This window comes from Acipenser ruthenus, chromosome 1 (genome assembly GCF_902713425.1).
Source record: "Acipenser ruthenus chromosome 1, fAciRut3.2 maternal haplotype, whole genome shotgun sequence".
Classification (NCBI taxonomy): Eukaryota; Metazoa; Chordata; class Actinopteri; order Acipenseriformes; family Acipenseridae; genus Acipenser; species Acipenser ruthenus.
Window position 1 is genome coordinate 24,844,950 of NC_081189.1, and position 27,267 is coordinate 24,872,216.

The 27,267-nt window shown below is 37.1% G+C and overlaps 1 protein-coding gene across 4 annotated transcripts in view; it reads right to left on the bottom strand.

Moving 5' to 3' along the window:
• LOC117973215 (uncharacterized) overlaps positions 1-26,791 on the bottom strand; it is a 52,325-nt gene extending 25,534 nt beyond the window's left edge. For 3 of the 4 annotated variants that reach the window (XM_059022480.1, XM_059022489.1, XM_059022479.1), the window contains exons 1-10: positions 26,617-26,745; positions 26,286-26,366; positions 26,018-26,146; positions 25,713-25,802; positions 25,500-25,609; positions 24,128-24,213; positions 23,656-23,777; positions 21,864-22,025; positions 20,712-20,763; positions 13,383-13,465 (exon numbers count right to left, since the gene is read on the bottom strand). In XM_059022480.1, coding sequence (XP_058878463.1) covers positions 13,383-13,465; positions 20,712-20,763; positions 21,864-22,025; positions 23,656-23,777; positions 24,128-24,213; positions 25,500-25,609; positions 25,713-25,802; positions 26,018-26,146; positions 26,286-26,366; positions 26,617-26,745 — 1,044 coding nt within the window. Of the gene's footprint in view, positions 1-13,382; positions 13,466-20,711; positions 20,764-21,863; positions 22,026-23,655; positions 23,778-24,127; positions 24,214-25,499; positions 25,610-25,712; positions 25,803-26,017; positions 26,147-26,285; positions 26,367-26,616 lie in introns of all 4 variants that reach the window. The other variant, XM_034924699.2, reaches the window with a different exon arrangement.
• Between the last annotated feature and the right edge of the window lie 476 nt (positions 26,792-27,267).

Genomic DNA, 27,267 nt, shown 5'->3' on the forward strand with positions numbered 1-27,267 from the left:
TAAAACAAATGTTTGTTTTAGCATTTCCAAAATGCACATCTTACTTTAACTGGTATTTATTACACTGCTATAAAAGTGTTACAGTTAACAGTGTGGTGTGTAAGTCTGTTCCTCTTATTTCAACACTGTTTCTTTTGCACCCTCCAGCAGCCTCTAGTGGCTACTACAACCGCCGCTCATCATCCAGAACTAAAAGGTAATACACAATAACATTTTAACCTATATTTCATAAATAATTTAATAATGTATGCATCTGCCTCACTTTATATGTCTTAAAATGACCTAATAAAGCTTAACAAGCAACATTTTTCTATTTTTGAGCGTGTGTTAAGTGTACCGTAACCGAATGTGCCCATGACCATAAGGATTTTGTTGTGGAAGACAGCAAAGGAAAGAAGGTACAACTAAGTGTGCAAGTACTGTCAAGTTACTACTATTGTGACAGAAAAAAAGCATTTTGGAAAGTAACCGAAAACAATAATTTCATACAGCATATAAAAAGCAAAAGCCCCGAAAAAAACTTTACATAGAAACATACAAAATAGTTCAAAATAAGCACCGAAAAATGAAATTAATAAAAACAGAAAAACAGAAGCCCTAGTTATAATCCACACTCAGACTATTAAAAAAAAGTAAACCACAGTCCTTTGGCTCTCACGGTCTGTAATGTCATCAGAAACCACACTGATGTGAACAAAAATGTTTATTTAACAGTTGATTTGTAATGCTGTCAGAATGAGCTACATAACTGTATTACAAAAATAATTCTGAAGTAAACTGTAATACCACCAGGACATAACTTGTAGGAAGGAACAGAAATTATAGTTCTAAGTAGTTTCTTATTAGTTAAATAAAGTAAAACTATATTATTTCTCTTTGAAAACTTGCTTAAAGCATTTACTACAAAATAGGACCTATTTTTTAATTCCTCTGTAATGCTACAGACAGTAAAACTTAACTTGTTTTCTTTAAAAATCACTTCCAAAAAACACTTAAAAAAAGATTGCTTTTGTACAACAAATTCTACACTGAGCAATGAACCTGTTTTTATATTTTGACTGGTTATTGTTACAGTTTTATTGCATAAACTGACCTATGTACCACAACAAAGTTCATTGAAAATGCCTTTGTAAGAAAGGTCACTGCGCTGCCCATCATAACTGATCCTTTAGTGTTGTTATACCCTAGGGTAGGCAGAGTAAACAATCAATTTAAGAACATCACAACATCCCTTGACTTACCATCTCCAGAATATCCTTTGAGTCAATACATTCAGCAATAGCTGGGCCTTTGTAAAAAGACACCTTCTTCACTCTACCCTTCATTGAGTTTTATAAAACGTGTTTGCTAAAAAGTAACTGCAAATCTTACTGAATGTGAAAATGAAGTGATAAAAGAAAGCATGCTGTGCTTTAATCCTTGAAGAAATGAGGCTTCTATTGAATAAAGAGCCAGTTTAGAAAAAAAAGCAGTTTCCATGGCAGCAAATCACAAGCAGAAAAAAAAAACACTGGACTAAAGGGTGATGGTTTATTACTATATATTTCTCTCTCGTATAAAAGACCCATTCACTAAATGACTAAATGATTTTGGTGCTTAATCAAACAACTATTAAAGAGTTGTTACTTTTTTAGACTTAATTTGTGCAAAGAGGATATGTATTTGTATTTTATCATCAATAGAAAAAAATACAACTATAGTTTCACAAGAGGAATTAATGCAAAAGTTATATTAGAAACATTCCAGGCATTATTAACATGATTTTTTTTCATCTTATATCTTTTCAAACTGTACAAAGATATGTATTAAAATGTTTTAAGGTTGCTATTTGCCAGGTTACTGTCTTTTTAATAGTAAATCTTCCATTTCATCTTCATTAACATTTTGTCAATTACATAAACAATTGGCAACATGGCATAAAGGTGAAACCACTTTAAGAACAGTGAACTATTATGCATGAAGCTGTCACTGTCACTCACTAATATTAAAAAAAAATTGTTCTGGGATTTACGGACTGGAAAGAGCACAGTGAGAATTTCTCACCTATTACAACAGCACTCAAAATGTTATATTATTTTGTTTCAGTGAAAGAAATTAATTTATCTTGTATTTCTCAGGTTTTCTCTATTCCTTTGACACTTATTTCTTGAAGGGGTCACACGAGGGCATGTACATTAGTCGCAATGACTGGCTGGTAAAAACAGGCTTATAAATAGGAGCTGCTAGAGAGTGGAGGCAATTTGTGAAACATTTAATGTTTTTTGCTGGGATTTCATTTTGTTTTAGAAGTTTAGTTGCGTAACAACTGTTTTATTAAGGCATAAAATGTGTCATTTACAAAAGTGTATTGTATTTTATCACATACAGGTCTGTGAATTATATTTGTAAATCGTATTTGTTTTATTTTTTCAAAACAGCAACATGCATTTACTTTGTGAATACTTATTTTTTTTAAATACCTACATGTTTTCACCATGATGAAAGCAAACGTTTAAAAGGTTAACCGAGTACTATCAAACAGAAAGAAAACATTTCTCTTGTCAAACAAAATAAATGGGTCTGCCTTACACTATCAGTCTTCTGAAGATGTACAGAATTGAGTTTGCTGTATTGCACCTTACTGGAATAAGGGTAACTTGAAGAAAACTGTACCCACATCTGTCTTGCTTCAAACTGAATGTCAACTGTAAAAGTCATTTGCCAGGGAAGTAAAGGGGTCTTGCCAGAATGTTTTAAACCTTCAACCTAAACTGTCGCTTAGACGCCTTGACAGCTTGAGAACTTGACACATGCATTTCCCCTCTGGAGGCCTTCCCCTCTGTACTCTGCAAGCTGATCACGGCTGCTGAGCCATGACGCCACAGCGCTCATCTGACCTGACATAATGAGCAGCTATTTACAGCAAACAAGGTAGATGGAAGAACATAGACCTAAATGATGCTCTAGTGTAAGGAGGATTCCACTGGGGTTCGAACGATCCAGTCAATCTTAAAGGCTTTCTGGGACTGGTTATTTCTCTCCCTTAGGACACACAGCTGATGCTTGGCTATAAGCCACCCACAGATCAATAGAATAGGTTATAGGAGCAATCGCGTGACAATAAATAAAAACTAACTCCAGATAACAACATGAAACCTACAGCTCTGTAGAAATAAATTGCGGCCTAATGTTGAACCGTCAAACTGTGCGAGGTTAAGGTAATGTGGATCTGTGAAACTCTCTGTCAGTACAGCACAAATGCTAAATGGGAACATAACATAAAAGGGGGTTGCATGATGCTTGAGTGAAATCATTATCTGAACACCGAGTTGTTTCTCTAAGTGTGTACTGTGTTTTATTTGCCCTTGCTACTAAATCTATATTTCACCTTTATTGTTGAAAGATCATTAGTGAATCACTCCTGAATATCCTTTATCAGTGCTGTGCTGAGCTGGATAAGAGCCAAGCCTGAAGGACATGGCATAAGGTTTTCCATTAGTGTTTTTTCCAATGATGTTTCATCTACTGGATGGTAAAGCCTAGTTATATAAAATATTTCTGCTTTACTTCAGAAACTTACAGTAGCTACTAAATTTAAAGGTGTAATGCTCAATATAGTTAAAATATATTTAATAACATTTTTTTTTGTTTGTTTTTTTTATCTTAAAATCCAGTATCGAAAACATACATTCTGAGCATTTTTATTGTAAACTTATATTATTATCAGATTTGATTATTATTATGATGTATCAATGGACTGATCTCATAGTGAATGATACGATAGATGTATCCTTTCCTAAAATTATCTAGTTTTTGTCATGTTTGAACACAAAACTGCAAATGTGAAAATTAGATGTATTTCTTCTAAAAAATGTATAGCAAATGTTGCTTTAAATTGCTGCAACAAACTAAACTAAACAAACTAAATGTTTAACATCTGAATAAATGCTGCTTTTGGAGGCTTTTGCAAACCTATGGCACCTAATGGAAGTCTGTGTCACCAATAGACCTTGCCTTCAAGATTTATGTTCTAATCTGGTTGCTGCCAGAATAACCAAAAGTCACTTCCATTTACTGGCTGTTGTGCCTTATATAAGTGAAATGGGTTCCTGTCTTTGCCCAGTTCACAGTGGACATAGATAAATGGCTGTGTTCAGTTGTTTAGCTCAGAATTCAGAGTATGAGGCTGAGTGTTTATGGAAATAGGGGGGACAATGAAGAGAAATGTCTTTTATTACAACTTCTTGTGGTCCATTTTGTCCAGATTGAAATTCACCCAGCCAGCCTAGTTCCACTGCCTCAAACACTTTAACAAGAACAATGAACAACATCACATTTAGTTTTCTGACTGGTAAGATTTCACCTTCAGTATGATATCAGAATTCTCAAATCATGTAATCTGCCCTGTAATTTACTATAAGGAAGAAGATGGTCAAAAGCATTAATGAACCATGTAAAGGTGCCTCTGATGTTGAGTAAATACTGTATCTATTTGACATAAATCTGCTAATTGTCCTTCTGCTGATTGCTGGTGATGGTGGGTGTGTGTGTGTGTGTGGTGGTGGGGGGGGGGGGGGGGGGGTTCAATAGTATAATACAACATTTAAGCAACAATTCACACCAAAGTGTGAGTTGTTGTAAAATGATGCAGTGCCGAGCAACCACCTAGCTTCACAACAACACACACCTTAAAGTCTTAGATCATATAACTTCCCATTTGATAAGAAAAACCTCAGTATTGTAGGAAAACAAAAGCATACTCAGGGGCCTAAGAGATCCAACCAGTGTTGGAATCTTTTTCAGCCAATCAGAGTGCTCAGGAATATCTGTGGTATCTCTGTTTAATTTAGAAACAACGAAATAGAGGGATATGTTTGAAGAAACTATTCCTTTTCTTTTAAATCAGTAATTTGCCTTGGTTTCCACAAATACAGCTACAGGCCTTTGTAGCACTAACCACATGTCCCTCAACTGGTAACAGCATATGTCTTAGCAACACAGTGGTATTAATGTCACGCGTTCAACAAGCACTCTATACTCGGAAGTATACAAATGTGGTGGGAAAATAAATGACCTTAAAGTCGAAAAGCAAACAGGTAGCAGTATAGTTGTTGCAAAAAGCTTTTCTTCAGAAAATGATGTTTCTTGTTTACAAGAACTGCAGCTATATTTGTGTGTGTGTGTGCGTGTGCATGTGTGTGTGTGCGTGTGCATGTGTGCGTGTGTGAGTGTGTGTGTGCATGTGTGCATGTGTGTGTGTGTGTGTGCGTGTGTGTGTGAGTGCGTGTGCATGTGTGTGTGTGTGTGTGTGTGTGAGTGCGTGTGTGCGCATGTGTGCACGCGTGTCTTGTCTTGTGTGCGCGCGCGTGTGTGTGTGTGTGCAGAGAAACATTGTATGCTAAAGCTAAATCATCACAGTTTCAAAAAAGGTTGTAGTAATCAGTATCCATCATCTTATGCTCTTCTTCACCATTACATCAATTAATGCAATTGAGGAAAGAAATGTCACAGGCCTGGCAGGAACCTTTTCACGTCCTTTCAGGGAGAAGTTTACTTCCAGCTTTTTCTCTTGCATTAGCTCCTGTCATCCTCGAAACAACAGAGCCCAGCGGTGTCAATTATATTTGATTGACTGAGTAAAGCACACACAAATAAGCGAAAACAATGGACACAAAAATCTATATACGACTCCCCTTGTCAGAGCAAGAGCTCGTCTTCTCCATTTTCATGCTGCACAGTGATCCTGCTGTTACATGCTTAAATGTTTCCTTCAGCTCCCAAACTATTACCAATTAAGTTACCAGGGTCTTCAAAGGTGTGAAATGACTCCCTGGGCAATTGGTTCTAACTGCTGTTCAATAAATGAGGTCTAATTTATCAGTTTAACTTCACTTTCAAAAAACTAATGTCTCTAGGTACTATATGCTATTTGCCCTGTGAGGGGAATGCCACAAATAGCTCTATGAAGTTCTTGGGAGAAAGAGAAAGAGAAGGCAAAAGCTGATATTATCAATGACTGCTAAATATGGCAACTACTTAGAAGAATACATAGACAATATTTATTTTTCACTTTCCTCAGAAAAAAATGAAAATTAATTAAAAAAAAAAACAGATGGATTCCAGTAGTCACACTCTTAATTGCTTTATGTTCTCTAAAATATAAACACTTTAGCAATGACTAAAAGATAACCTCTTCCATATAGAATTAATACAATTATTTTAAAATACAAGAACACTAGGAGAATTATCTTACAGTAATACTTTGGTTAAGTATCTTTACAAATATCCGATTGTGTCTTTTATTACTATTTTCAAGCAAATGAGCAGCTTCCTGCAGCCGACTTGTCATTATTTTTGGGGGTTTAGAAATGAAAGACCAATTGTCTTGTTTGGCTGACAAAACAAGTGCTCTGGCCAAACAAAACAAGTGCTCTGGCCATACAAAACAAAGATGTTTCTATAAAACACAATATATTGTATGACTCAAAAATCCTGATCACAAATGAAAGATAACCCAACTAAATAATGTACAGGAACGCTCACAGGGGTACCATTAAATTGGTCAGGATAAGGAATATGGTGCCGAGCTAATGCAACAGGGAAGTAAGTATGTCACTGGAAATGGAAAGGACCTGTGTACATTTCAATGGTACTAGTACAGTGCTATACAGTACATACCAGTGGTTAGGACTGGTGATTAGGGTTTGCTGGGACTGTGTTATTGGTCAGTAGGCGGGAGCAGTAGTGAAGGTATAGGGGAGGTGTGGAGCAATCAGTGAGAGATTGGAGAACTGTGGTTGATGGGAAGTATCATTGTACAGGCTGTACAGCACCACCTGCCTTTAGTGTCTTTGTCTGGCATATCAACTGGAGAGACAGAGACAGAGAGAGAGAGAGAGAGAGAGAGAGAGAGAGAGAGAGAGAGAGAGAGAGAGATTTGATTGTCTCTTATAATGCTGACATTTGCATATCCCAATTACCCATAATTCTGTAGCTACTGCTTTTTCTCACCTTAACTTGAAATCTGTATGCCAGTCTCTCAGTCTTTAGCAAGGGGGCGGCAGGTATCCTCATCAATGTGGTGGTTGTACAGTTAGGGTCAAAGTACTGTAAGCCCAGCCACGCCTGTTCAAAGACTGTCGACCGCCAAGCTGCTTAAAGCCCTTTTCAACATCCCAGCTGATCGCTTATTCCATCCAATCCACAAACACCCGTCTCAACGTCCTTGAAATCCAAGCTAACACAACACCATCCCCAGCCACCATTACCGCTGTCATTTCAGCTCCAGCTTCAGCTTCAGCGTCTGCTCTGGCACCATCTGCTTCTGTCCCTGGAATACAACCTTGCCTCAGCAGCATCACTGACTGGTCTCATTCCGATCCCGATCTCTTCAACAGGATATTCAGCGGGTTACACGCAAATGCCTGCGGAGTTTGCGCCTCCACAGCCCATTCCACCCACGTGTGCCCGAGAGTTGCCTCCAGCTCGTTCTGTACAGGTCAACGCAATATTCCCCCTCTGCTCAGTACCCACCTTTCTGTTTCAAATCCTATCCATTCATCAGCTCCTCCTGAATATTCCACCATTCAGGACAGACATGGCCATGCCATCACATTTTCCGGTTCCAAACAGATCTGCAATCATTTCAATACCAACTTATGTTCATCTAAATTGTGCAAAAATCTTCACATCTGCAGCTTCTGTGGAGACGCCCATTCTAAAATCATCTGCCCAGTCACTTCCAAGTGATATTCAACAATGCTTTCAGTATTCACTCCAGTTATCGTTCCAGCCCTCACCCACACCCTCTAGCATCACCCCGACAAACACTTCACATCATATCTCATCGATGGCCTTCTGAATGGTTTTTCTACTGGTCTTTCAAAAATACCTTCATTCTCCTTCATCTGCGAAAACCTCTGTTCTGCCATCGCCAAACCCCAGATAACCAGCTCTCTAATTCAAGCCGAAGTGAATAAAGGCTTTATGGTAGGCCCATTCCCAGCACCTCCTTTCACTTCTTACCATATCAATCCCATAGGTATCGCCACTCGCAAAGTTTCAGGCAAGAAGTGATTAATTATCGATCTCTCAGCACCTTGTGGGTCTTCTACTAGCAGTATTAACTCTCTCATTTCTCATGATGAATTCTCTCTCCATATCAAGTTCACAGATGCTATCAAATTCATCAAGATTGCTGATGGCATTTCCTGGCTAGCCAAAGCCGACATTTCCGATGCCTTTAATGTTATGCCAATCCATCCTTCTCTTCATCACTTGTTTGGAATCCGCTGGGCAGATAAATTCTACTTCACCACTCAACTCACCTTCAGCTGCTGCAGTAACCCGAAGATATTCGACTCTCTGTCTGAAGCCCTGTGCTGGATCCTTCTCAATTCCTATCACATTCCCTTCCTGCTCCATCTTATGGATGATTTTCTTCTAATATCTCCTCCTTCAGATCCTCCATCTCAAGCAATTTACAATTTGAAATCTCTCTTTTCTTCAGTGAGTGTTCCTTTATCCAAAGACAAAACCGTCGGCTCTTCTATCTCCTTGGAATTTCTTGGAATCACTCTGGATACCTTGAAATGTTGCCCCCCTCTAAACTGATCCGCATTCATTCTCTCATCAACAATTTCCAAATTTCAACTTCCAGAAAAAAACGAGACCTGCTATTCCTTCTCGGTCATTTTAACTATGCAATTCGCATTATACCTCAGGGCAGGACCTTCATTTCTCATCTTCTGGCCCTATCCACCACAGTTGAGAACCTTAATGCCTACATTAACATATCCTCTGAAACCAGGAAAGATATCAAAATGTGGGCCACATTAATCACCCATTGGAACGACCTTTCTTTATTTTATGAAGATTTTATTTCGGCTCCTCACGATCTTTCCCTCTTTACTGATGCTTCCCACTCAGGAGTCCTCGGATTCCTCTGATCTGAATGGTTCTCTAGCGAGTGACCCCCAGAAATTCAGAACCTATCCCACCACCTCAAACCCACAGCTCTATTAGAAATCTACCCTATCGTTACAGCTGTGCATCTCTGGGGCCACCAATAAGCAAGGAAATCAATTTTATTCTTCAGTCCATATGATCAATAAAGGTCGCTCAACCTCTCCCCTGATTATGAGTCTACTCCGTCACCTCATCTTTATCTCCGTATCTCATAAATTTATAATTCAAGCCCGCCACCTCCCAGGCATACATAATAATACTGCTGACGCTCTCTCTCGCCTGCAGGTGTCCCGATTCCTCCAGCTGGTTCCTTCAGCCTCGCCAACACCACTTCAAACTCCACAGATTCAGCACTTACTGCTGGATTGAATTCAAACCTTTTCAGCCTGCTTCAATCTGCCCGGAGCTACATGGCCGTGGCTTTAACCCCATCTACAAAAGCTGCTTATTCGTCAGGATGGTCATCATTTTCATCCTTCTGCGCTCAAAACAATATCCAACCTTTCCCATTCAATCACGACTGTATTATTTAATTTATAGTTCACTCCCGGGACTCTCTTCTCCTCGCTCCTGCTACCATCTAGTCCTACATCTCTGCAATTCAATATCAGTACCGCCTCCTGTCAGTGCCCTCCCCGACTCTTCTATCCATACTCGCAGTTCGAAGCTTCCCCCGTTTCTCCCCATCTCGGCTACCCATATCAACTGACCTATTATTTTCATTTTTCATCATTTCAATTCTCTGCAATGGCTGTTTTTCTCCCTTCAACGATCTAGTCATGGAAGTTTTGTGTCTCACTGCATTCTTCGTCTTCCTCAGGTGCTCAGAGTTTACAGTCTCATCAACTGCCCTCAGGGATACATTCCAGGGACCTATCCTTGGTCCCCGATTCCCATTTCATTATCCTTCTACGTTCCTTAAAAACTGATCAGCTTCATAAAGGACAGTTCATTCAAATATCAAAAATCAATTCTCCAATATGTCCCTACTCCTCCGTGCTCAAGTACGTTTCCTACAAGAGTCCTTTCCTTCCAGCAGACCCTCTATTCATCAATTCTTCCAGAACAATCATACAAGACATTGGTTCACTACTCATTTAGCCTCCCTCATATCCAAGGCAGGCCTCTCTCCCCAGTTCTTCAGAATCGGAGCAGCCACTTCTGCTGCCAAAGCAAACGTCAATCACCATCTCATCAAAATCATGGGTCGCTGGTCTTCCTCTTTCAGAAATTGACAGAACCAGCTTCCTCGCCCGATGGTGCCTATCGTGTGTTTTTGGGTGCCCGAGGTTGCCGAGCAACTGGCCTGAGGCAGAGCCCTAATCACCATCAGTCAGGGCCCCGACAGTCAGGGACCCCCTTTCCTGTCCATACCTCTCAAGCACAAAACCTCAAAGCAGCTTGAACACGAGCTGCTCTTTTCAATCTCAAGATGCACAAACACCTCAAACCTAATTGCTTTCACTGCCCTAGCTCGCGCCCCGTGAAATATTAAAAGAAACACAAATTCAGTGACAAAGGTTTCGACAAGAAGTCTTTTTCAATGTCTTCAATGTCTGGTATATTTTTCAATAAAACCACAGAATGAACATTCTGTAGTGTTTCATTTTGAAGTACTATGCCACTAATGTTTTCTTTTCATTGTAGACAGCCATACAGAGGTTACACAAACAATCCCTGGTTTTATTCAGACATGACTTTACCATGGGGTGAACTTCAATTAATTCTTGGATTCTATTTTTGGATAAAGGCAACTCCTGATATTTTGCAACAACCATAGGCTTGCCACAATAATAAAAGCAATGTAATGCAACATGTGTTATCTTAGCTAGTAAGAGACATATGCAGTTAATGTCAGGTTTAATGGTATGTTTTGGAATATGAGCCGGTAAGATAAACTGCCTACATTAGATGCCAAACAATAAACAGATTCTCACCCTCAAGTACATGTAGTAAGAAGCCAACTTCAAAATGACAATTTTGGCTGCTGATTAAATGGACTCTCTTTAATACTGAATACTGGTTTAACTTAAGCCTATATAATGACGTTATAAAATAAAATAAAAAAAGGTCACTAGATTATTATATCCTGTGTGGGACATCTGTACATATGTAAATCCTACTTACATTTCCACATACATAGAGAACCGCTTAGCCAATTGTAACAAAACTAGGTTACAACATTTTTCAACACGAAACACTGAGAATGCTTGAAGCTGGGGAGGTGCCTGTCTGTATATCTGTACGTATATCACACATTTGTACTTACACTGTACCTGGAGAATCTTGGTGAAGAAAATATCATAATACGAGGATAAAAGGAAGCCATCCATCTGTATACACTATATCACCTACACTGTTCTGCTGTTCATCCAATATAATGAAACTTTGGGGCAGATTCAATCTACAATTAAATTCCAGAAATATCGGCAGAATGATACCTGTTTGTTGATTCACTGTTTGCTGATTCGCTGTTTACATATTGTCCTACCAAATCTAAAAAACACAGATATTTTAAAGGGTGCAGAATTTATTTGGCACTACCATTTTCTATCTGGAAATAATACCCAGCAATTATGGAATGCATGAAATTAGTCAAAAACCTACTAAATGCATGAATCTGTTTTGTTTTGTTAAAAAAAAAAGAAAAGAAAAAAGAAAATGCAAGTTGGCTGTGAATGATAAATTCTCCTATCTAACTCAACAAGTTTCCTATATTCATGTTTCTTTAGACAAAATTCTTAATGTTCCTGCATCTTTATTACTGCAATTGTATTAAAAATAGATACAGGTTATTTTTTATCACATACCTGTATGTCTGGTTAAACAAAACAAAACGTTTTCTTATAAAATGTTGTGAATTCAATATAATAATGTTGAATTAAGGAGGCAGTATGGTCCAGTGGTTAAAGTCCAGGGCTTGTAACCAAAAGGTCACCGGTTCAAATCCAACCTCTGCCACTGACTGACTCACTGTGTGACCCTAAGCAAATCACTTAACCTCCTTGTGCTCCATCCTGCAGATGAGATGTTAAATCATTGTCCTGTTGTAAGTGACTCTGCATGCAATGCACAGTTCACAGCCTACCTCTGTAAAGTGCTTTCTGATGGTGGTCTACTATGAAAGGCGCTATATAAAAATGAAGGTATCATTATAATAGTAATATATACGATAGGAAAAATGACTTTCATGCACAGCAACCCAATCATTTATTTTTTAACCTGACAGGTTTTTATAGTTTTCCAATAGTGCATGACCTTTGTATCCTGCACATCAAATCTTGGTCTTATTATTCCTAACTAACAAGAAGCTTTTTTTTTTTTTTTTAAATGAAGACACACAGTGACAGACAGAAACAAAATGCTTTCTTCTCCCTAAAACGAAAATATAAGCGCACATGTATCGCATAAACTACACCATATGAAAAAAAGCCTGATTGGGTACTACATGCAGTCGTACTATGTATAATGGCTAAACTGTTTTCAAAGGTTCAAGGCATCATTTTGTCAGCGTGATTATCAATAATCTACAAGGCATACTTTTCCTAAATTACTTCTATAACAACCTTGGTAGTCATTTACAATCATCATCTTTCAAGTAAAGGTCACATACACCATTACCAACCTGGCCTGCGTATACTACTATAAAACATGCTTGGATACTAATTACATTGATTCTTAGTAAAAAAAAAAAAAAAAAAAGTTTACAGTGACTGCTTTGCTTGAGTCCCTAAGGTCAACAAAGAAAAAAAAAATGAAATCTTTTCCACAGGCTACAGTTTGGTGAAATAAATTAAGATAATGATTTATGTTTACAGTTTTAGTCAATTCTGATAGAGACTACAGAGACAAAATGACAAACTACCTTAGCAGTAAACTTAAATCATGTCAGCCAATCTTTAGTTTTTTCTTACTCTAATTGCTCCCACTGTTCATTTATCTTCCCTGGCAATCTTTAGACGAAAAAGCAGTCCAATCAGTATGTGCGCAAACAACCAGAGATAAAAAGTTTAGCCTAATTTGTCACACTAAATTGCAATGCCTCTTGTTAACAAATGTTTACAAGTGCAGAAAACGAAACTGAATGCAGGCACACTGGGCTGTGGTCCGTTGCTGTTGACAACAGAATTGTTCAGTTGTGCCGTCCAACAGAAGCATATGAACGATCGAAGTACTGCTTTACGGCTCTAGTTACCAGAATATGTTTTGAATACATTGTTTCTGGTTATTCAGTACACCATACATATTTAATTAAATGTACGTCAATTCATTGTGGGCTGGAGTTTGATTTGCATTGCTTTTAGGCAGACAAGACTGTTCATGAATTCCAGAAGATACAGGTTCTGGTTTGCAAAGGGGATCACACGCTATTCATTTCAGTAGGGATTTGGTCAGGACAAGCAATCTTAAATATAAGTTGTATGGTATCTCTTTACCTTAGGTTGTCCTCCTTCTCTTCCTCTTTCAGACAGCTCAGACACTTCAATTGTCATCTCTGCAGGAAATCCTTTTTTTTCATCTTCGAATAAAAATAAAAGCAATTAATGAGAACAATTTGACTTCTTCCAGTTGGTATTCATATGTTACACCTTCTAGGAGCCGATGACACCTTTTAAAAAAAAAATGGAAGAGTGGTGCAGTTTTCATGTTTTGTTTAAATATATATTTAATATATTTTACTCACATTTTGTCTACATTGGAGAGTAAATTACTCGATGACCCAAAACCTTATCTGGAGCACTATATATATATGAATCAGTGGTTGGAAATTCTGGCCTGTGGTTGGTGAAAACCTCATCATAGGAGCAAAAGTAGATTGAACCATTGCCCTAACATCCTTACACCACTGGGCAATTTTCTCCCTCTGATATGTGATTGGTTCACATCACTGTCAGTCCCGCCCCGTTTCAAAGGAACACAATTTTCTCTTGTTGTGAGGCGTGCAGGGGAGATGTGAAAAAAACTGCTCAATAGCGATTCTGTGACTTAACAGAAAATTAATTACAAAACATGCTAGAAATGAAAGATGCTCCAAACTCTAAAATGGTGATTAAAATGTCACTGTTTTCTGAATTTCTGAAATTCAAACAAATTCAACTTGATGATGTAAACAAATATGACGGCCTGAATATAAACTGGATTAATCATATATTAATTATGTACTGCAGACTCAGGAAAATGAAATGCCCCTCGGGAAGACTATTGCTATATATATATATATATGACACGACAAGATTTGCCATGTTACAAGACTTAAAATCTCACCAAGATACAATATGTCTGATTTTCAAATGAGATGTTGAGTGGAGATATAGGGGACATGTCCAGTCTGTGCATTGTACTGCACAGATCAGTCGATTAAACGGTTTAGGAAATTAGACTGGATAAGAATTCTTCAGTCATTTTACAACAAAAAAAGTAAGTGTGAATATAATACTTAAAGTATTTTCTGTGCTTTTTTTATTTTTTATTATATACTACAAAACAGAAGCCACTTGTTAACAAAGGCTGAATAGTCGTAATTAAAATAATCTAGTTTGGATGGCACAAATCATGTAAATTATGTTTTTAGTTTAAACAGAAATGAAACCCCCCATATATGTACAATCCTTTTGTATTGCGCTGAGAATGGGAACACTTCTGACATTTGCAAGACCAGATTACTGCATGAGTGTCAAAACCTCTGCTCCAGAACAACTAACAGTAATGGCTAGAGTCTGTATTTGTTGAGTGCTTCAAAATGGTAACCCTTATAGACAAAACTTGATAGAGCAATAGATCACAGTAATAACATTTGCAATAAACAATTGCAGGAGAAAGCAGCCGTCTATAAAAATTCCACAAGGAATTTCCCTATCCATAATTTTTCTTCAAATTTGAGAAAATGTGTCACTGGTAACCATTACCTTCGATAGCACCAATTAATTTCCGCAACTTTTAATGGCATATTTCAGAGTAAAAACCTTAGATAATACCCCAAACACATGATTAATGACAGAACTCATTGGATTTGTATAGGATTTCAGATATTTTAGAATTTTAAAGAGTCCCAGTGCAGCCAATCAAGTGATAAAAATGAAATACTCAGATTCCATGCCGAAAAGTGTAAAAAAGGAGGACGACAGTCTGACTGCGCTACCACAGACAGGTCGTTTGTGATTTTATTACAGTGGCTATCCTGATGATAGATTACCTGATTTTTTTTAACCCTATCGAAAAAAAGCCAGGCCGTGTTTGCAGTGTTGTGCTCAGAGTGTATCAAGTGTAACTATGATACAAAATATTACATTTTAACACAAATGTTGCAGAATAGCATTTTTAAAAAGAAAGTCTAAATTTGAATATAAATTTGATTTATAGTATTTTTGCAACTATAAACATTTCATCTGAAGTTCATGTGTTTTTCTTAATGATATGATATTTTTATGTCCTCGATCATAAGTCTCTCTTTTAAGCAGTTATTTTCATTTCACACTTGGGGTCTTGCCACGAAAATGTCTTAAACCATCACAGCATGTTCAGCGTTTCAGCGTTTTGATTTGTCTGTCTGTCTGGTATCGTTGCTAGGATTCGTACAACCTTCATCTGGGGCATATATAGGGGTGGGAAGATGAATATGCATGAAACGTTTGTAATAATAAGTAAAATACGTACGATTCTAAAATCCACAACAGTAAAATCTTTGAAAGACAGCATGAGATGCTGAAGCAAACGCACTATTTGAACTGGCAAATAACAACAAACTACATGTAAACTTTACCGGCTGAGTCACAGCAGACACACTGACGTCTTGTTGTTAGGCTCACAAGAAATGTTCAGGCCAAAGTCCCAATGTGAAATGGAAATAACTGTTCAAAACGGATTTAGGACACAGGAAAAATATTTTGCAGGAATACATACAAAACATCAGGCAAAGGCAAGTAATGTGTTTTTATCTGTCAAACCTATAGCTTGTTCAGTAACACTTTTAAAACATGTAATCCAACTGACCTCTCTTAATCTTAACAGTATATTATTTAGCATGTTTAGCACTCTCTTGAAAAATACAAAGTAAAAGGCTGATGTTAAGATATTCAAAGATCAATAAAATAGATCACTATCTTCTGGCTTTCCCTGCTACCTACAGCAATATATCCTACAGCCTGTTCAGTAACAGTTTAAGTTTCCCTTCAGATAATTAAAATAAATATGTTTAATTTAAATGCATACATTGATGGAATCACAGAAATACTAATATTCTTTATGTTATTTTTGTTGTTCATTATAAGAGAAAAAAACATTATTCCATGTCTAAAATGTAGCACTCTAATTTTTAATACGATTTTGTTTTTGTAACCTACAGTTTTCTGATTCTGATTTCTGTCTGACATTACTGTTTGTTATTTATAGAAGGAAGTAATATGAACATAAAACAGGTCAAGATCAATTCTGCACTGTAATGAAACGCACCATCATACAGCCTTTGCTGAGGGAAGGTATCTTTCATATAGATTGGGGGGCGGGGGTTTGCACTACCATTAAACAAGATAATTTACTACTTAATGTTGTGTCATTTAGGAAATGATATGATTTTGGCAGTACTACAGTGTGCCAGATAAGACATACCAATGGCTAATCAATGTCATCCAAACGGAGGCACTTAACCCTACAAGGACATTGTAAGGTTATCCTCTTTGATGAGAGTACACCAAAATGAAATACTGAATTGGGATTTATTAAAACTAAATACTTATTTTTTAACATATGGCTGTTTAGAACTAAAACATATGGCTGTTTAGAACTTCACAAAGAAAAAAAAATAAACATGCCACAATTTTTTTTGTTTTACTTCCCATTAGCACAAGCTTTATACTCACTGGTCATTCAGAGCTTTGATTCTGTGGTTGTATTTTGTACTTCAGTTCGGTATATGCGGACATCTCAAAGATAATGCTATAGATTCAAAGCTGCCGCTGTCTGCTGGTGCCTAACTACTTAATGTGTTGTAGCTCAAACTAACTCCAATGGTCTAGCTACAAACAGACCATGTGACCTTCTGGAAATGTAGCAGGATGCAGCTGTGTATCTTCATCACAGTGCTGTATTTGAATTTGCATATCTTTAAAACAATAATGGTAATAATATTCCTCTTTTACTAGTTCTAGCTTCCCGAAATCATATTAATAATGAGGGCAAAGCAAACTGAACATGCCAACTTTATTAATAAATGATATTTCAACAAAATAAAACATGACACTTACAGTATATAAACGCAAACAATAAATACAGATTTAAGCACCTCTAAGGAACATATTGTATGACTGGTACAATTTAGCATGAGAATGTATTCCTTTAGAAAACCCCCAAGCCATTTGCAATGTGATGCTTAAGGAATGAAAATACAACTTGTCAACGACAGTGATCAGAAGTGTGTTCCTGTATCTGCTTGTATGTGTCTAAATGCCTCTATCTCTGAAAAAGCATTTACTACATGTGTTAAGCAGTACATTTAGGCAGCTGGACCTTTTTTTATCTAAGACATGATAAAATGAATATTTATGACAATGCCTGGGGATGGTTTTATGATGTAGTAGTATTATACTGCACTTTATAAAGCACAGTGCTTTAAAATGATGTCAGTGCGGAGCAAATACTATAAATCATGGCTAACTTATACTCACAGGTATGCTGTCTTCAAAACTGGAGGTGGACAGAAACCTGAGACCAAATGCATTGCATGAATCTTTTACCATTATTTTTGCTTTGATCACACTGGACTTGGTGCTGCTTTGGGGCCAGGCATTTCCAACTCGCTTGTTTTATCAGGATACATGTCTGTTGATTTGTGGGAAGCTAACTGTTTTACGTTCCTGACAAACACCAGTGATTAAAATATAGTGGCTTTCTCTTGTTTCCCTGATAAAGGTGACAGCTGAAGAGTTTCCAGTGGCAGTGGACAGGCTCCACGCAGATTGCTTTTTAATGAAAGCAATGCATTATCTTACCTACACACCCCGCCTCATGTTGTTAATGTATTCCTTCTTGGCACTGCATTAATCTTCCAATTACAATTCTAAAAATGACCCCTAAGTATTATTCTTAATGGCAGCATCACTATCTTAGGTTTCAAATAGCACTGGCAAGGCGTTTTTGGCAACAATGCCCTGTTTCTGACTGGTACACAAGGTATGTCCTTAATGCTCAAAGAATGTTAGTATTTTACTTCTTTGCAGATAAATACATTTTTCATATATTACACTTAACTACTACTGAATAAAGGCAAACTACCATTTGTGCCCCTGAAGCCAAGTGATTATCAAAGCACATAATAATGTATTCCAGGGCAAAAACACACCAATATATCATTCAGTGCTGTTAAATGAGGAAACGCCGCCATGAGAAGCTAGATCAAAACTTTTCTCATCCGGCCTAGACCTGAATATTTTTGCGGTTAGATAAATACAGATTTATTATTTTCTTCATTGAACCACGGCCAATATTTTGTGCAGATGCAGAATATTAAGTATGATATGCTGCCCATTTTATATTTCATGTATATATAGTGTTTTTAAAAAAAACAAACTTAATGCACTGTATAAGAACTTCGAAGCTACCTTTAAAAAGTTACCTCACGCAGGTTCTACAAAGTTTCAATGAATGTGTTTTAATACCACCTTGAAGTGACCCCTCACCCCTACCCTTACAATCCCATTTATGCGGGGCCTTGAATTTTGGTTTAACACCAAGCAATTTGGTAGCATTGTGAATTTTGGTTTTAATACCAACACGTATTCCACCTTAGCTAATGCTGAGCACAGAATTTAAATGGTATCTGCTCCCTGGTATGTACAGTACTTGAAGACTCACTATTCCTTTGTAACATCCCATGCTCATTTGTAGTTCACCGGTTTAACATTTCATAAATAAAAAAAAAATTTAAGATTTATATAAAAAAAATTAAAAAGACACCGACACAATCGTCTGGTTTTACAGACCCTGATGAGCAGTAATCTTGCACTAATCGTGGTCTACGAAACCAGCTTGAGGATACTACTAAATGCATTCAGGCACTGTAAATCAAGCTTGAGTGTGTAGATAAAGTAGCTGAACAAGAGGATGTCCCTACATGCAGATAAAGTGTTTTGATGCTATGATTCTGCTATTTCCTCCTGGATGCACTTGCATCACCTCAAACTCAACCTCTCTAAATCTGACCTCCTTTTCTTTCCCTCCTCCTCCCCCTCCTCTGATCTCTCTATCTCTGTTCCTCTGGAATCTACCACACTCTCTCCCTCTTCCTCAGCTAAGAACCTTGGAGTCACCCTGGACCCCTGCCTCTCTTATTCCCAGCACATCTCCACTGTGGCACGCACTTGCCGATTCTTCCTCAGCAACATCCGAAGAATCCGACCCTTCCTCACCAACTATGCTACCCAGCTCCTGGTCCAGGCCCTGGTACTCTCCCGCCTAGACTACTGCAACTCCCTCCTGGCTGGCCTCCCTGCGTCCGCCACCCGTCCGCTCCAGCTCATCCAGAACTCTGCTGCCCGCCTGGTGTTCTCTCTGCCTCGCTTCGCCCACGCTACTCCACTACTCCGCTCGCTCCACTGGCTCCCGATCACCGCTCGCATCCAGTTCAAGTCTCTTGTACTAGCCTACAGATGCCTTGACCAGACTGCACCCAGCTACCTCCAGACCCTCATCTCTCCCTACACCCCCACTCGACCTCTCCGCTCCGCCTGCACTAGAAGACTAGCTCTACCTCCGCTACGCTCCCCTGCCTCCAGAGCCCGCTCCTTCTCCACCCTTGCTCCGCAGTGGTGGAATGACCTTCCTACAGATGTCAGGACTGCCCAGTCCCTGACCACATTCCGGCGCCTCCTCAAGACTCACCTCTTCAAAGAGCACCTGTAGAACTCCTCTGTTTGTATCCTGGGACACTATCACCCTTCATGTAAATGTGCTTTATTTTGCTCTTATCTGCCCCCTATTTTACTGCATTTAATCCTGTACTTCAGAATACTGTAATCTGCCAAGTGTTTAACCTGTAGTACTTTGTATTTAATCACATCCTGATGTAACTATCACTATTTAATCATATCCTGATGTAACTATCACTATTATCTGCTGTATTATTGAATTGTGGTTTGTCACACTTGTACTTTGCTTGAACAAAAGTTATTGTATTTCTTGCTCTTATTGTATTACTTGTATTGTAACACTTGAAATGTATTTGCTTACGATTGTAAGTCGCCCTGGATAAGGGCGTCTGCTAAGAAATAAATAATAATAATAATAATAATAAATCAAGATCAATATACACACACTGAGCAGTCACCAGTATATGCAACAGCATCTATACAAATAAAAAGACCAACGTGTTAATACACTGCATTTCTTAGTGTGCAAGCATGTGTGTTCACAGATGTTCAGATGTAATGTAATTCTTTTAAAAGATTTTAAAACCGTACTTTTAATTTATTTTCCACTTAAATTTTGCTGCAGGAACTCAATGGAAAATAAATAAATGTCACAGTTCAAAAGGACTTTTGCTTAGGACTCAGGGCAATATCGAATCACCAAATCGGGCTGAAGTGCTATTGCCTGTGCCTCCATGCATTAACTGTATGGTTATTTGGTCTGTCCACATCCTCAACACACTTTTTCAGTACATTTATGTGTTGTGTAACCGGGGATCTTTGTAAATCAAGATCTAAATGAGTAACATAGGTTCTGGGACAAAACGTTGCAATACTGTAGTTTATGATGCATTTCTGTTACAATACCTTTTTCAATGCATTTCACTTCCGGGAGAACTCCTGAAGATCTGGGGTCCTCCTACAATACAAGAATGGAAAATAAATTATTATTAATAATAAAATAATATTGTCTAGACATCATGGTGTAAGTGATGTACGTGCAAAATAAAACATTATTTTATCAACAGTGCTCCAGTAATGGTAAATGTAATACTGTAAATACTTGTGTTTACATATTTACAGATTTTATGTTTTCACTTTAAAAATAATCTTCCTGTGAGGGTTTATTCAACCTTTTGGACACAGTGAAATAATGATCACAGTTTGGTCTTTTGTTTGTATTCTATTACCCTTGTATTATAAATATTTAAAACATTTTACCAGTAAAAGGTGGAAACGAAAACAGAAACAAAATTAAAGGTGTCACTGTATCTAGTTTCTTTTATATCTTTTTTAAACTTAAGGAAACAGTGATGGTTTAGTAAAAGTTAAGGTATAATCACGTGATCGTGATTTTCATAAAAAACTATATCACCCCCTTGTGGTTTATTGAGATATTGCATCAGGTTAAAAAGATTGCACTGTGGCAACAAAAACAAATAGTATGTTTCTAAATAAAGAAGTAATACTGTACATCTGTGTCTCAGAATGTAAAAAGTATCTTGATTCAGTAAAACGCATCATCATATCCTGTGTATCTCTCCATAAAAATATACAAGTTAGTAATTGAAATAGTTTTCCTTTTATGAATTTTCCTCTTATACAACATTATATATTTACCTAAGGTCTACATTATTTAACTGTATTCAAAACAGATATATTACTGCACAAATACCAAGATGTGTGTTTGTGTGTGTGTGTGTGTGTGTGTGTGTGTGTGTGTCTGTGTGTGTGTGTGTGTCTTTTAATATGAGTTTGTTTCTGCAGATGAGAAAAGTTTTGATCTAGCTTCTCATGGCAGCATTTCCTCATTTACCAGCACTGCATATATATATATATATATATATATATATATATATATATATATATATATATATATATAGATGAACTGATCATTCTGGCAATATACATAAAAAGTAGAATAGATATATAGTACTTAATTTGACACTTATGGACCCATATTCTGAAGTAATTTGCATTTGCCTTTGATTCAGGCTTTCCTTTATTGTATTTACACACCTCTGCCTGTTGGGAGGAATGGGGTTTTAGCTGCTCCTTTCCCTGAAGGGCGTGTTCAAGTTGCTTTCTCAAGTCCTCAAGCTGGGATAAGTGCTGTCTTCTCTGATGGTCCAGAAGAAACTTCTGAACCTCCACATCCTGCTGGAGGCTCTCCAGCTCCTTCTGTGTAATGACATGAATGTATGTCAAAGCTTTTAAGACACTGTCCGCTTACCTTTTTTGCTGTTTGCATTCATTCTTTATGGTTCTTATTGCAATTACTCAGTTGTTTCTTTGATACATTCTGTTTTCAGAGTGCTTTGATCTGAGCTCAGGACCAGCTCTTCAGCTCTAGTTGCTTCACAGCAGATGTTCACCAAGTGGAGCTGGCTCTTACAACGATACAGGTGCTGATCCTATGTTATTATGTATTATTATCCTATGTTATTATGTATTATTATCCTATGTTATCCTATGTTATTATGTCTGTAGTGAAAAGGAATCTGGCAGCTCAAACTCAAGGGCTGCTCCTGAGCTCAGGTCAAATAAAACTGGATTTGAGAGACAGCAATAAGAACCACTCATAATGACTGCCAACGTCATAAAAAGGGAAACACAACCTGAAGCCAGCTACTCTTTAACACACTATACCATAACACACCATGGTGTTTTACTTTGGTTGAGTGGCAGGTGGCAGTAACAGCACTGCAGGTTACTTCTGCTCAAATATGCAGGCAATCATGGAGGCTGCACGCAGTCAGGTGGATTGGGTAAAAGGTCCCTCCTGCCAAGCCACTATAACGGAGGACAACTGTATGACTACGCGTAAGTGTGAAGCACCAAACACAATACATGTCTCAAAGCACATTTTAGGTTTGGACACATTTTTTGCAGTGACTACAGATTAGGAACTCTAAAATTCACTCAATCTGGCACATTTATATTAAGATTATACTTGTTATTTACATTATAAAATACTGTGACAACAGTCATACGTATTTTATAATGTAAATAACAAGTTTAGCAACCAAAGTTATCATGCAAAATGAACATTAAATACTACTGGCAAACTGAAAATAGAATATTTAGTGTTTCCATTCATAATATTCCAATTTATAACTGGGTAGGTTTATGAATATACACTGTAAACTGTTTCAGAATATAACATATACCAGTATATTGATTCAGTAAAATATAGTGCCGGGGACAAATATTGTAGTAATTTGAACACTACTTGAAATGTATTCTGTGGCAAAAATAACCGTGTTCATATTCGTTCAACAGAATATATAATTGACTTGTATCAAAAAAGATATCATGACAGCTGAAATACAGTAAATAAATTGAGTGTTTCTCTCCTTTCTTTAATAGGTCATGTCATGTGCTTACAGGGTTATTCTCTTTTATAAAATTCAGCGAATTCAAGCTTTGTAAAATTGCTTTGTGAAGGGCTGTTCATTATTGACAATGGCTCTTGAGCAGTACTATTTTTTAATTCTGTATTGAATAATACAGAATCTGCCAGCAGGTGCTTCAACTGATCCTACTGGAAGCCTAGAGCAGCTGTCAGTTTCATATGTGGTGCTATAGGACTTTTCAGATTATCACAGTCGATGAACCACTATTTCAGAATCCAAGTTCCTTGATGAGTTGGGCTGCTCACATTCACATCACAAACAAAATCCTGCATTTTTTTAAAAAGGAAAGCTGACACAAATCTACAAAGCGCTTCTCCAGAGCATAATAAACAGTCTGAATGCTTATCAGATTACAGTTGATATTATTTTAACCATCTCTGCAGTACAGTAGATACCTTCATAACTTCAGTTTGGGATTTGAAGTCGTCTGCTTGAGATTTGAACTGAAGGCACTGCAGGTTTTTTATTTCACTGTGTTTTATTAATTGCTTAATGTTGCGTTCCTTCTTTTCCAATTCTGTAACAGAAAACAATTCAATTAACTGGTTTAAAACTGTAATGAACCTCCTACTTATGCAGACACTGTAAGATACTTGAACCTAAACTTGTTATGTTGCACTCACATTTTTCTGGTCTGGAGATTCTCACAACAGAATCAGTTAATGCATTCCAAAGTCTGTGGGCAGCACCACAGAAGAATGTTCCTGCTGTTGCTGTTGTTTTTATTGTGCAGTCCTGTCTAAGTATATGGATTTCTGACAGTCGCTCATAGCTTCAAAGGGTAGATAAACAACCCACTCCATCAAGCAAAAACTGCCTCAAGTATTTCAGAGGGTTCAGACATTTTAAAGCACAACAGTACCCTACCTTTCTGAGTTGGAGCTAACTTCACTGTTAAGTTGGTTATCTCAGCTTCAGCTTTATTTAATGCCTTTTCCAGTTTCCTTCTTTTCCTGAAAAAACAAATGTGCATAATTGTGTAATAGATATGATACACTGCTTTATGCATATGGTATATAAAACATAACAGCTACTACAGGATAACTACAGGGTGCATCTAGTGTCATTGGAGAGCAGTCCTATCAGATCCTATCCACTAGGAAGATGCATCTCCTCAATGTTCACACTCAATCTGATCTCTAGTTCTCTCTTCAGTATTTTGTTATACATCATTTAGTACACAATGATATTTGTTCTACTAACTATATTGCTGCTCTAGAAAGAGTGCAAAGAAGAGCGACCAGAATTTATCCTAGGTTTAAAAGGCATGTCGTATGCAGACAGGCTAAAAGAATTGAATCTATTCAGTCGGTGATCTGATTCAAGCATTCAAAATTCTAAAAGGTATTGACAATGTCGACCCAGGGGACTTTTTCGACCTGAAAAAAGAAACAAGGACCAGGGGTCACAAATGGAGATTAGATAAAGGGGCATTCAGAACAGAAAATAGGAGGCACTTTTTTACACAGATAATTGTGAGGGTCTGGAACCAACTCCCCAATAATGTTGTTGAAGCCGACACCCTGGGGTCCTTCAAGAGGCTGCTTGATGAGATTCTGGGATCAATAAGCTACTAACAACCAAACGAGCAAGATGGGCTGAATGGCCTCCACTTGTTTGTAAACTTTCTTATGTTCTTATGTAATAAATGACTCTTTACTAATGATCTTCTGTGCTTGTTATTATACTGCCTCCAAACAATGTGGTGAAAGCACAGCTGTCACTCTTCTGATATAACACATCCAGCATTGTGCTGGCTGTGCTCCAGTGCTTTGTTTAATTTATAGCCTTGTTTCCAAGGCACTTGATTTGCTTCAATGTTCTGTAACACAGTATGAGGCAGTCAATGAATGACATAACCATGCGCTTACTGTACTGTCTACTGTACATGAGCTTATAAAGATCTTCTTGATTAGCATTATTGCATGTTTGTTTCTGTATCCCAGGATAATTATTATAGCAGAATGTCTTAGTACTGTGCTGTGCAGTGTGATTTAATTTCAATACATACAGTAATATCCAGGACAAAAAAAAAGATATTGAATATTGAATCACTATATTTATCTTTAGAGAATTGTCATTATATATATATATATATATATATATATATATATATATATATATATATATATATATATATATATGAAATAGTGAAGTAAAAATTACCTTTACATATTTTTGCAATAAATTCAAATCATTAATCTAATCTTTTGATAAAAAAGTGATAAAAAGCACATACTTATTTCCTTCCTTTGATGAAGCTGTGGTATTCATGTAGTTTAACATCTCTTTATTAAGCTCTACTAATCGATGGGTTGCCTGTTCAGCAGAAAAAAGAGCCTCATTTACCTACATAAAAAAATAAAATGCATTACATTATTTAGTACATTGAACTATCATTTGATTTTACCTGTAATACCTGTCAACAGCTTAAGAAATATTTCAATGGTACCCTTATTGCAATGTCCTCAATGTCATTGTCTTCAATGTCTGAGAGTTTTTCCTCCTCCGCTGATAAAAAACTGAGGTGCCGAATAAAAAACTACAAAAAATAAAGACAATTCAACATCATATCAATAAAGAATGAAAGACATTTTAAAACAATACTTTTCTCTTTTTTAAAAAAATAAAGTCAAACCTATAGCACTTGGTGTGGGTTGAAAACTAAATATCCCACAGTACTTATGTGAGTCGTCTTAACCACTTTACAAATGGGCAGGGTCAGAATACAAAGAAAAAAAATAACATTTTATTTACCTCATGAAGTTGGTCTAGAATGACCTGTCTTTCTCCACATGCATTTTGATATCCAATGATAAAAATGGTTACTTGTTGCTTGTATTTGTTTCTTTTCACTGAATCCTTTAACATTTCTTCCAACTGGTTCTGAAAATATATGATTTTTTATTTTGTATTATTCGACATCAGAAAAAAACATCAGTGCCAGTACACAATTAACATACAATACTTGTAAATGGACATGTTAAGCCAACAGTTGTTATGTGGCAGTCGAAATATAGCTTACCAAATCTTCCAAAAACTGCATATTTCCACATTTAATGTTGTCTTCTGTTGGTTTGCTGTTTCTTTCATATTCACTTATGGTCTAAAAAACCACAACAAATAAATAAATAAATAAATAAATAAATAAATAAATAAATAAAAGTGATTCACACCGTAGTTATTTTCCCATTGAGGCAAAGCTTTAGGAGTGATACAATATTACACATGTCGTCCCGGAAATAACACGTGACTTAATTTGTTGTGATATGAAATATGTAAATTAATATGAAGTATTTATTATTACGCTTTTTTTCCACTCTGAAAATAATCCAGCTCTATTGCACAGTGCTTACCAGGGAGACCCTATTTTTGATACTCTCCAGTTCTTCCATCATTTCTTCTGTTCGTCTTCTGCCGTGTACTTCTGCAGCTCCAAGAAGCGCTGCAAGCGCTGGTCCATCTCCACCTTCGGGGGATTCCATCGGTCAGTGATGCAGAAATCCAGCCCGGTCGCTGAGGAAATTGTAATTAACAAGGTACCGTAAGGTAATGTTTATTACAGCTTCCGTACTTAAACAAACTTTTATCCTACCATCAGTAATCCCATTAAATGTGCTCCAAATGTGAATTGTGAAGATAAATACTAAATGAAGACTACAGCGCTCAACCCAGTAATTACTTCATCCAAACCGTGGCTAATTGAAATGCGACTTTCACTTATTATAGTATTGTTTCTGACACGAGTCTACAGTAAGTTTTCACCGAAACTGCAATAAAGCATTTCTATATAAAATATAGTATAGCCTACTGAAGACCCCCTGGCTACAGTAGTTATCTAACATCTTTTTTTTTCAAACGTACTGCCTACACGTTTCTGTTAGTATTACTGCGGGTGTACACCATAAAATAGCCATCACTGAGCTAAATCAATGAAGAAATTGTAAACCTCACCTTTGCAGTTGAATTTTTGGCAAAATACTGTATTATTTTCAGTTGCAGTATCT